Source organism: Pelophylax lessonae (genome assembly GCF_965119305.1).
Source record: "Pelophylax lessonae genome assembly, chromosome: 4".
Taxonomy (NCBI): Eukaryota; Metazoa; Chordata; class Amphibia; order Anura; family Ranidae; genus Pelophylax; species Pelophylax lessonae.
The window spans coordinates 136,344,467-136,357,112 of record NC_138771.1 but is presented as its reverse complement, the minus strand read 5'-3'; the positions used below and the strand labels follow the sequence as shown (position 1 = coordinate 136,357,112).

The following is a 12,646-nucleotide window of genomic DNA, read 5'->3' as shown; positions in this document are numbered from 1 at the left end:
TTCTAAACCCCTAAAATAAATCTACTACATTAGCAGATGTGCAAGCTGCATACTCTGAACTCACAGCGAAGAAACCATGAAGCATGTGTTTGGCATGCAAATTTTAATAAGCACATCTTTTCATGCCATGATAGTCCTACCTTTCCATAGCATAAATATTACAACTGTGTTCACACATCAGTTTATTCTGCCTGCACCCATTATGTGGAAACCAAGCATGATGCTTACAGTCAGCTCCTGCTTGATATGCTCAATTGTGCCTTCTAAAGCTCTAGTTCCACGTGTAGCTTCATCTTCTACAGCTTTCACAGTCTTTAACAGAGACGTCACATTTGTCACCATGACCTGAAAAGTGGGAAAAAAAAATTAAAAACATACATTTAAGCATAGATACTTAAAAATAAATGAACAGATTCCATCCCTGGTATATGTGCCAGTATGGTAGGTTATTTTGACTGACATTACCTTAGCTGCACTTTTCAGCTGGTACATAGATGGATCATCTGCTGGCTTCCCTGCTGCACCTTTTGTGGCCCCTATTAGATCTCCCAGGGCCTTTGCAACATCTTTTATTGCATTGATTAACACCACCTAAAGGAGGGATATAGAGCCATGAGAACAAGTTTTTTTTAAGAAAGAAGAGCTTTGAGAATGCCTTCTGTGATAAGCTAACAACTCATGCTAATTAAACAAAAGGTTTATACTAAACAATGCCACAAAAAGCAGCAACACATTCAGAGCGCAGAAAGCCTAAAACATATTGACATCTGCTCAATTCAAGATGAAGCTTTCACCATGAGATTCAGAGGCCAAGTTAGAATGCTGTCATCGAGAAGAAGCTTTATTTTGTTTTATGACATGAAGTCACTACCACTAATTCTGCTCAGACTGAAAGCTCACCATACACAAAAAAAATAAAAAAAATAACCATGTCTAGCAATATTAATCATTCAGTGTCATAAAACTAGCAGCAGTATCTACAGCCAAACTGCAAAAGTTATACTACTAATGTATGCAGATTGCACAGTATACTATACTTTACAGTTTATTCAAAAAGTGCAGTACACCATGCTAACCAATGAACATTCGCCTTTCAATCATCTGAAATGTTCACTTTAGCTTTGATCCCCGAATGACTTTACTGAACAGGCCAGAGTGATTCTGCTGAATGCCGACACCTTAAGCCTCGTACACATGCGTCGAAAATCGGCAGGGAATTTTCATCCGACGACCGATCTGCCGATTTTCGGCTTGTTAGTATGATGCTTCCGACAACCGACTCCGACTTTTCGGCCGAAAAAAATCTGGTGTGCAGGCTATAAAATTTTTGTCTGCCGTCAACACGGCCGATTTTCGTGCAGTCAATACAGATTTCGACAGGGAAAAATCTAATGAGCAAGACTGGGCATGCTCAGTGAAGAAAGAACACAAAGAAAGCAAACCAACACATGACATCACTTCTAAAGTAGAATTTTGTTGGGCGAGAAAATTCGTGTGCAGTCTAGGCACATTCCAACCAACAAAACACCACTCTGGACAAAAGACGGACGATCGGTCAGCCGATAATCGTTGCGTGTGTACTAGGCTTTAGCTGCATGGAAGCTTGTTGTTTTTACAGTCATAGATTGGGGAGCTGCAGAGTAGGTATGTTATATAACGACTTTCAATGAATTTGGTGCCTAAAGTTTATGTCTGCTGAACAGAGAAAGACTAGATTTTGGTATAATAAGCTTCCCATGCTCTGCTCTACAACCATATCTACTGGCCACCGCACAAAGGGATGCCTGATCTTGTGTGCAATGCTAGGTTTGACTGTATTCTTAAGCTCAATCTAACAGTTAGGGTACATAAAAACAAAAATATACTAATAGGGCCATTTTCTTTTTGTGTATAGTATATGGTAAAATCCGTGAAACTACACCCAGAAATAATTCAGGCACATGGTGTGAGAATTTGTGATACTAGTGTCTTTTCCACTAAAATATATTATAGAACATTACCTGGGAGAACTCATGAAGGTGTCTTAGACATCCTTTAGGGACCTGTTAGGGCGCAGCACCCAGTGGTATGGTGCATGTGCCAGATTCATGTACCTGTCAGAGTATCATACAGGACACTCCTTTCTTAATGCACTCCATCACCTCCCCAGCCACTGTGCCTGTCACTTTAATAGGCATATGGTTGAGTTGTGTAACAGTCCCAATCAGGTTCACTTTACTTTTCATTGACAGCGCACAGCAGTGGCTCCCTAGCTGCTCTTCAGTCCAACAGTGCTTTAAAATCGTCCCACTGCTGTGAGATGTCAATCATAAATAAAGTGGACACAAATGGGGAACTAGTCACTGACTTTAGTGCCGGTACACATTTGTGCGATGCGGGAACGCTGCGAATATACAGCGTGTTGCCGCATCGCATCCCTGGCAGTTCATACTGCCATATGCGATACGCTGGGGATGTCAATTAAAAGTTAACGACACCCCCAGATAAGATCGCATATCGCAGTGTGATCTGTAAGTTCGCACAGAATCGGATCGCACTAGTGTGAACCACCATGTGATCCGATTCTGCTGCGGACCAAAAAAAGGGTCCTGTGCGTCTTTTAGTGCGATTGCGGTACGAATTCAGCCATACAAACTGTATGTCTGAATTTGCACAGCACAGAGATTGCATGTAATTTTAGGAGCAGTGCGCTCCGAATTACATGCGATCTCTGTGATCGCACTAATGTGAACCGGCACTTAAGCTTTGCCCACTCATTGACAAGTTGTGGGCCATATTTGGGTAATATCTTTATCTGCATCCCTGGCACATTGTAAACCACATCCCTGGTTTACATTTAGCTTTTGGCTGGGGATTCTTCTGTCTATCAGCTGAATGGGGCCAGGGATAAAGCCCTGTGCAGGAAACGATCACATTCATAACAGCTTCCTAGCAAAGACACCCCCCTCTTGGGTAATGGTGTACCTCTCTTTGGCTGCTCAGAGATGGTCTTAATTACCAATTTATTTCTAATCAGTGAACTGGAGGTAGTTCTTAAAGAATTTGTTGCTGCCATAGCAACAGATTCCTAAAGTGGCAGTATTAGGAAGTACCTGAATTTCAAGCGTCAGTAACTAGCTAATTTAGGCACAGGAACCTAATGTAAATCCTACCAGAAAACAATTAGGACTATTCTGCATTTCCCTGAAAATATATGCAGTACAATGTGCTATTTATAGCTTATGAAAAATGTAACTCAAAAATACAAAGCAAATTTACATAATTGGTTATGTAATTAAAAAAGATTTTAACAGAAAGAAAAAAATTTAACATCAATGACCAAGAACTTAAAGGTTTTAAATACATTTGCCAGCTGAGACAAACAATATGTTGTAAAACCTTCAATAATCTGATTATATGGGTTAAAGGAAAGAAAATCCCTAAATTCCCCCATTAACACAGTAAGTGTTGAAGGGGGAATTTAGGGATTTGGCGGGGGAAACTGTGCCTTCTGGGAGAAAACAGTGATTATTGCTAGCTGCTATAACAGCCGCTAACAATCACATGTAAAACCCGGCAGGCTGGTTGTACCCAATTTGATTGATAAATCTACTTGAGTACATTCAGCCTGCCCATACAGGGTTGACTCTCAGCTGGTTCCTGCTAAACCAGCAGAGATTCAAAAACGTCTATGGCTGGCTTAAGTCTACTAACTTTAATAAGTACAACTGACAAAAATCCATCTACATAAATTAAAGGCAATTAAAAAGGTAGTAGCAACTGCTTTAACTCGGAATATACTTAAAGGCTTAGTTCACCTTTTGAAACAGGCTACGTGTTCCACCCCTATTTAGGATGGAACACGTAACATGTTTCAGGTCCTGCAGCCTCTCCCCACTACTCTCTGCCTGAGAGTGACAGCTGGCGGGGTATTTTTTCTCTGCACCCACTATCACATTTCCAAAGCAGCGTGGCCATGTGGGCAGCGTTTCCTGTGAATAGACTACAACTACCGTCATCTACTGCGGCTGACAGCTTGTAGTTCTGAAATGAAGAGCACATTCGTAATTCATTCACAAGCTCTGCAGCTTGTAAACAGTTTGGCTATATTGGAGGTATGGGCTGACAGCTGCATGGCTAGTTTGCAGAAACCGGATATCGTACTCCCGATCCACTGATCACAGGTGTAATGCTTTCCCGGCTCCTGCAGGAAAAAATAATAATATACATTTTTTTCTGCAAAAATATGTGCATTTATTATCTTTCCTAAAAGGTGAACTTATCCTTTAATAAGGGGTATTGGTAAAAAATGTGTATATTAACTACATCCCATCCGCGCTACAGCCTATATACGGCTGCAGCGCGGACTCGAATTTTCGGGAGGCCGTTTTTAAATGGCCTCCCAGAAGCAGGCTCCCCGCGCGCTCCCGCGAGCGCGCATCGGGGAGAATCTGTGTCGGCCGTGTCCATCACAGATCGTGGTGAATGGCCAATCACAGCGGCCATTCACCACGTGATCGGACCATCCAATGAGAGATGATCTCATATGTAAACATATGAGATCATCTCTCATCGCCGGCGCTCCTTCCTCACACGGAGACTGCAGTGTGAGGAAGGAGGGGGAGCCTCACAGCGCTGGGGACACAGAGACATGTAATCAGGGCACTGATCACCAGTGCCCTGATTACTGCAAGGTAAAAAAAACATACACACATTGCCCCCAACAGTGCCCACAGTGCCCGCCATCAGTGTCCCCCATCAGTGCCCACAATCAGTGCCCATAGTGCTGCCAGTCAGTGCCCATCAGTGCCTGCTCATCTAGGCACTGATGAGCACTGACTGGCAGCACTATGGGCACTGAGTGTGGGCACTGATGGTGCTGCCCACCAGTGCTCATCAGTGCCGCCCATCAGTGCTCATCAGTGCCACCCGTCAGTGTCCATCAGTGCCGCCTCTCAGTGCCCATCAGTGACGCCCGTCAGTGGCGCCTCTCAGTGCCCAGCAGTGCCGCCTCTCAGTGCCCAGCGTGCCACCTCTCAGTGCCACCTCTCAGTGCCCAGCAGTGCCGCCTATCAGTGCTCATCAGTGCCGCCTATCAGTGCCGCCTATCAGTGCTCATCAGTGCGGCATATTAGTACCTCCTCATCAGTGCCCATAAGTGCCACCTCATCAGTGCCCATAAGTGCCATCTCATCAGTGCCCATCAGTGCCACCTCATCAGTGCCCATCAGTGCCGCCTCATCAGCGCACATCAGTGAAGGAGAAAAATTTATTTTCAAAATTTACTCGCAGAAAATAAGAAAAACTTTTTTTTTTTTCAAAATTTTTTGTCTTTATTCTTTTTTTTTGTAAAAAATAAAAAACCCAGAGGTGATTAAATACCACCAAAAGAAAGCTCTATTTGTGTGAAAAAAAATGATAAAAATTTCATATGGGTACAGTGTAGCATGACCGCGCAATTGTCAGTCAAAGTGTGACAGCGCTGAAAGCTGAAAATTGGCCTGGATGGGAAGGGTGTTTAAGTGCACAGAAGGCAAGTGGTTAAACAGTTATTAAACACAGTGCAGCATTTGCTTGATGCATGGATGAGGTGGCACTGATAGGTAGCACTGATAGGTGACACTGATGAGGAGGAACTAATTGGCCACACTGGTGATTGACAGCATCTCACTAGGCTGATTAGAGACAGCAACAACAAAGGCTATATCCATATCCTACTGTAAACAAGGCAGTTTTGACTTACCTGTAAATTCCATGTCTTAGAATACTGTAAAGGACTTGCAGCCATGGACCTTGAGTTAATTCCTACTTTCTTGAGGGGAATGTACAATGGCACAAAAGCTAGGCTGCGAACATCCCCTGTACCTCATCCCACCATATAACCTCACCCATTTCACTGGACTGTAACATGCAACAAGGGGATGCAGGTGACAGAGGGCAATTATGTATCCTTTACTGTATGACAAGATATGGATTTGATGGCAAGTCAAAATTTCCATTATCCTACCCATACAGTAGTTGTAGCCATAGGCCTTAGAAAGTCCTCATGAAATAAACTGAGGGGTGGGCAACAAAAAAGCCAACAGACCCACAGAAAGCACAGGTCAACTGTCCTAAAACATTCAGCTTGAAGTATCTTGCAGCTGCAGCATGCATAAGCCAAGGTTGGAAGATCCACCTAGTAAAACTTGGAAATGGTAAGAATAGGGGACCAGGTGGCAGTCCTGCAAAAGTCCAAGAAATACCGACACATCTAACATAATGGACCCGGATTCTACATAAGAATAGGAAAGGGAGGAACTCATTCACTAAGAGCATTAGCTCTGGAAATGGGCTTTTCAGGCCACCTAGCAGTGGTGGAAGAGGAAGCATGACATCTCTTCCAGGGACCTCTGGAAAGGACGACTTTTTTGAGGGAAGATGTTGCCCTAACTGCTCTGACTACATCCAGGCAGTAGATGGAAAACTCCTTGTAGTGCTTTGGAGCAGGACATGAGGAATGAATGATAATGCTGACACTGAGGTTTTAAGGAAGAGAACACCTTGGGGAGGAAGGAGAGTTTTAGTCTCAGAACCACCTTATCTCTATGCAAGATCAGAAACATTTTCTTACAGGAAAGAGCTGCCATCTCAGAGACATGCCTGATGGAGGTAATGGCCACCTTACAGTGAGATGCCCTAATGGGAGATCCTAGAAATCAGTTTGATGGGAGTTCTTTGAAGAGCCAAAAGTATTAAATTCAGATCCCAGGGAGATACAGGAGGTTGAAGTTGGGGACTGACATGAGCAACTCCCTGTACAAAGATCTTGATAAGAGTTTAAAACCAATTATAGAATTATAAGCCAGATGCTGGTCCAGGCCAGACTGAAGGAAGGCTAGAATGCGAGGAATAGAATTTAGCAAAAGCGGAGATGCCTGGTTTTTCAAGAGCCAACGTATGCCTTTTAGGTGTGATGGTAGACCCCATGAGAGGTAGCTTTTTTGCTGTGAGGTGGGTATAGAATCAGAAATGCCTCTATCTTTTGGGACCTGGGTTTCAACAGCCATGTATCAGGAGGTTCAAGGGCCTAGAAACAGGAGGTCTGGCTTGTTTGAAAGAGCTCAAGGTTTGTCCGCTAGTAGTCTGTGTACCAATATCTCCTGGGCCATTTTGGAGCAAAGGGAATTACCGCAGAGGGGCTCATTACAATCAGCAGGGTTGGTCTGGGACTGGTTCTGGATCTTACCAACAAGGAAAACCAGGGATATGAACATTCAGAACACAGACCAAAGAGAGGAACCAGAGGGGGGTGGAGGAGCAGACAAAAAAAAGAAAAAACATAATAAAAGACGCTGGAAATTTCAATTTTAGCTCAGCTACCTTAACTGACAATGAGAAACTGGTTCTTAACCATGGCCTTAAGTATGCTCCGACTAAGCCTATTAATAGGTTCAGCCTATTTATGGATGTCCACAAGTATATCCGTAAAATTAACATTAAACGGTATATTATGTCTAATCCCATCAGGGACCACAGGCTGGTGGCTGATGGGGTGAGGCATTCTGGCCTGTCCAAAGCATCATTATTCAACCCTCCGGGCTTTTTGGCTCCTTCTGTTGGGGTTTTTAGGGACTTGGTACTGAAAGATGTGGAGTCATTGCAAATCAGAAAAGATTGGAATGAGTTTAGATTTAATGAAGGTTTGGAGTCCCTTAAAAAGAGAAACAATATAATTGTTCGACCAGCGGATAGGGGGGGAGGTATCATGGTTCTTGACAAATCAGCTTATGTGTCTGAAATGAATAGGTTATCAGAGATGCATATAGCCTACTTTCAGGGAACCCTACCTCCAAGTATAAAAAAGAGCTCTCTCCGTTGGTACCAGGAATATATTTTAAACAAGAAGGAGAAGTCCTTCCTGATCCCTGTGGCACCGCAGGAGCCCGTGATATATTATCTCCCGAAGGTGCATAAAGACCCTAAAAATCCGCCAGGGTGTCCCATAATTAGCGGAATTGATTCCGTAACCAGCAGAATTGGGAGATATATTGATGGGTACTTACAACCCTTGGTTACAAAGACACCTTCATATCTTAGGGACTCCACCCAGGTTCTTAACCTTCTTGGTGACATGCAATGGAAAGATGGCCATCTTCTAGCCACAGCAGATGTCACTTCATTATATACAATTATTTCCCATGAATATGGACATTGTGCAATAGAGGCTTTCTTTGGATAGAGACACCTCTTTGATACCTGCACAACGTCCGTTCATTTTGTCCCTGCTATTGTTTGTCATGCAACATAATTACTTTTGTTTTGGCGGCTCCTACTATTTACAGAATAGAGGAGTCGCCATGGGTGCAAAATTTGCACCAAGCATGGCAAACTTGATTATGGCCAAGTGGGAGGAGGACGTCATCTATGGTCAGCGTAGACCTGAATTGGTCATCTGGCGGCGCTATATTGATGACGTCCTCCTCCTATGGGATGGCGACAGGGATTCTTTGGATGATTTCATTGGAAATCTTAATACTAACTCATTAGGCATAGTATTACTAAATGAGGCCAGTAATGTGCAGATTAACTTCCTTAATCTCAATGTAGAAGTCAGATAGCACTATTATCACGAGTACGCATTTTAAGATGACAGACCGTAATGGTTTTATTGAACAGGGAAGCTGCCATCATCCTTCCTGGTTAGGTTCGATACCCAAGAGTCAATTCTTGCGGTTGCACCGTAACTGCACCAAAAAGGATGACTATTTTAAACAAGCAGCAATGTTGAAAAATAGATTATTGGAGAAAGGTTATAATGATGTGGCTTTGGATACCTTGATTGGAGAAGTGGGGAGACAGATCGACCTTTCTAAATGGAAGACCCAGGTATCCTGTTGATGGTGATCGTTTGGGTTTTTCTTTCATTACCACCTACTCAAAACAATATTGTGATGTAAAACGCATTTTTAAAAAACACTGGGCAGTTCTCAGAAATAAGGTATTGGGTTGCAAATTGCCAGACGCTCCACAAATAGTCTTTAGAGGAGTCCAGCATTTGCGTTCACATATAGCCCCAAATGTTTTGGATAAACCTAACAGGGTTTCCTTCATCCACAATCTTACCATTCTTTTTCCCGTGTAGGAAATGTGTGGTATGCCGGATGAATGCTCTACCCGGCAGGAGGATCTGTGAAATTCGATCCACAGCCACTTCTAAAAATCATGTAATCAAACCTTTTATTTGCTGTTCCTCTACTAATGTGGTATATCTTCTCCAATGTCCTTGCGGGTTACAGTATATAGGCCGCACTATTAGGACTTTGACCAGCAGAGTGAACGAGCACCTTAAAAATATTAGAAAAGGTTTCCCAAACCATAGTGTATCTAAACATTATGCCAGGTGCCATAACAAAAATCCTGCTGGCACCATGGTTTGGGGCATTGATAGGTTTATCCCCCACTGGAGAGGTAGCCATGTCCGGCGGGAAATTTCTAAATTAGAAACCCGCTGGATATATGACATGAAGACTTACTCTTTGTGGGGGATGAACATAGAGTGGGACGTGAACTGCCACATCAATAATAGTTGATTTGTTGTAGTGGGTCCCATTTGTAGGCCCCTCCTCCTTTTTCCTCTTTATATATTTTCCTGCTACAAATATCTCAGCATTGCGTGTTCTAATAAAATGTAATTTTACATTAAATTTTTATCTATATTGATTTTTTGATTATATACATAAATGATGTCCTTAATTTTTCAGTCATAATAAATTTGTTATAACATATGGGTTATCTATGTATTATTTTTATCTATTTGATATGTGTTATGGATGTGTATTTCATTATATGCTAGTTCCATGGTCTTACTGGTGCCTTTTTGATGCTAAGATATGTTATTTTTATTGTGTCCTTTCCGGCAGCGGGACCAGGGTCTGCTTGACGGAGGATTTTGCAGACTTAAGTGACTGCAGCTTCCGTTTTGTGTGGTTCCTGATCAGTGCAGGTGGAACGCGGATGTTGACTGCTACTTCCTAGTATGTCACATCCGGGCTAGGGGCTTTTTATTTGCGTGCCTGTGTCCGAAAGCCACGCCTCTGATGATGTCAATTGTGTGATGATACGCGTAAGGCGGACCAGGCACTCAGACGTTCAGCACGCTTTCCATACCGCGGCTTTTAACTCTGCATATATTTACCTCCTTTCGATTTATTTCATGTAAGTGCACAATCTTCCAATAAATTTTGCTTTTTTTCGTACATACTACACTATTGGCCTGCTCTTTTGCTCTGAGGTGGCGTGCTGCTACTGGGGAAGAAGGGAGGTCCAGTGAAAGGCTTGCTGTCATCAGTCTTGTATGTCGTGACACTACCCTTTTGTGAAAAGAGTCTCGGGGTCAGCCTTGTTTAGGAGAAAGGAGAGAGGTCCTCACAACACACTATCAGCTGTGATTATCCTTGCTATTTCTGACCACTCTAACAGGCGGGTCAGATTTTCTGGTAAGCAGTTTGGTATCATCACAGGTTGTTTTAATCCTCTTTCCATTCTGCCCATCGGTGCACAGTTCGGATGACCTGGACTCGGTCTCTCATTTTTCCAAGGACTCTGGGACTTTATTTTATACTTATTTTATACATATTTATTCATCATTGACGCTGTTTTTTTTTTTTGTTTTAGTGTTGAATATCAGGAGTATAATCTGCCTATTTAGCTGGCTGCCTACATTTTTTCACATTTTCTCAGAGTTTTCATTTATCTATTAGATTCTGAGCGCAGGTATCTTTTCTCTTTTTTTAATCACCAGAATCGGTTCTTCTATCTTTCGGAATGGTTAAGTAAGAAACCTCACTGGCGTATGCATATATCAGTCTGTATGTGGGCTAAGGAATCACAGAGCATCCACTGTGAGAGCCAGGGGATCCCTAGATCGAGCCACAAACTGGTCTAGTATTTTGTTGAATCTGGTTGCCCTGATGTCCACATCTGGAGTCCTCTATTAGTGGCAGAAGATCAGGGGGATCTCCAGATTGTGAGCCCACTCCTCAGAGTCCAGGCAGCGGTGACTCAGGAACTCGGCTTGCCAATTTTCCACTCCCAGTTTGGAGATAGAGATAGAATGTGATTCGCTGCCAGAATCATGCTCGTTTCCCTCAAGGCTGCACGAGTTTTGGTACCCCCTTAGTGGTTTATGTAGGCCACAGCAGTGGCTTTGTCCAGCTGCACCCTGACTGGGTGAAGTGTAGGAGAGGGCTCCAGTATAAGAGACTCTTATGACTCTTGGCTCCAGAATATTGATTGGGAACAGACTCCTCTAGGGACCTCATTCCTTGGACAGTCAGAGAATTGTTGACCCTGCCCAGCCCAACAGGCTTGTCTCCATTGTTACCATCCTCCAGGGAAAGTGTGGAAACAATTTCCCAGGTTCTAGGGCTGAGTTGTAAATCCACCATGCCAGGGAGACTTTTACCTGACTGGACAACAGTTGCTGGAAATCCAGAGAAATGAACTTCTTGTCCTACATTGTGAGAATGTTGATCTGCAAGGGTCCGAATGAAACTGAGCAAAGGGGACCATCTCAAAAGAAACCATCCGATGGAGTGGATGGGGATGTAGGAGGGTGCACTGGGGAAATTCCTAGCAAAGCTTTTGCCAGTGTGAAATTACTTGAAGAAAAGAACAAATAACCCATGGTCTATGGCTATAAGTCCTGTGTTCAGTACTGTACGATTAGGATAAACATTTACTGCTGTCTCTCGTTCCCAGGGGAGAGATCACTAGTCTTGGTGATTAACAATAATATCTGATAGAGTATCTAAGTCTTTCCTCCCTATCATAAACCAGCTCTTATTAAAATAACAGATACCTACACAGGGCTTGAAGTTACTAGGATGCTGGCAGCAGTGGCTGCTGGGTTCCTAGGAACAGATGCCTTGTTTCTGGCCATTTATTTTCCAGCTGGATGCTGGCAAGGTCCATATTCAGACTATGATGGCACCATTATCCCTGCCCTTTTGCTTTCAGCTGTTGGCTGGGCAATCTCCCAGCCCAACAGCTGAATGAGGATGTGTCATCTGTTGCTTTAAACAATGCTGGCTAATAACCCGATCGCGTCCTAGCTAACAGTGGCTGAACATGCGGTATGGACACTCCAGCCTCAGTGCTGCCCTATTCAATGTGAGACATTTTTGTACCTGTTTTTAACAAGTACTGTCACCAACAATCTGTCAGTCACCCACAACAACATTTGTCATGCAAAGGACTGAGGGAATTCGTAAGAGTGTCTACGAGATGTAATGAGGAACTAACTTCTCCAGTAGGAAATTAGAATCTAAAACATGGGGTGTTTGTATTTTCTATTCACCATAAAATTATTTTCTCTGAGTTGAAGGACACAGTAATCTTCATGACGGATGAGTTTTATGTTGCCACTTGCAGGAGCAGGACGCTAGGTACAACAAAAACTAAAAGTATGCCCAAGGGGTGCCCCCCCTGCTGGTGGCCAAATACCCCTTCTGAGAAAATGAAGGGTGAGCTCAAAATATAACAAAATGTAACTGCACCCTGGCAAACTCAAACTGCTGTCTGTAAAACTTTCTGACCAAAACTGGAATCCACTGAGGTAAGTGTCTATATATTAAAAGTCAGTAGTTACAGTATTTGTAGCTGCTGACTTTTAATTTTTTTCCCC

At 43.1% G+C, this 12,646-nt stretch overlaps 1 protein-coding gene across 3 annotated transcripts in view; it reads right to left on the bottom strand.

The window, feature by feature from the left end:
- Nucleotides 1–12,646, bottom strand: part of TLN2 (talin 2) — a 477,844-nt gene that overhangs the window by 10,916 nt on the left and 454,282 nt on the right. For all 3 annotated transcript variants that reach the window (XM_082253081.1, XM_082253079.1, XM_082253080.1), the window contains 2 exons: nt 466–591; nt 229–345 (listed from right to left, as the gene is read on the bottom strand). In XM_082253081.1, coding sequence (XP_082109207.1) covers nt 229–345; nt 466–591 — 243 coding nt within the window. The remainder of the gene's footprint in view (nt 1–228; nt 346–465; nt 592–12,646) is intronic.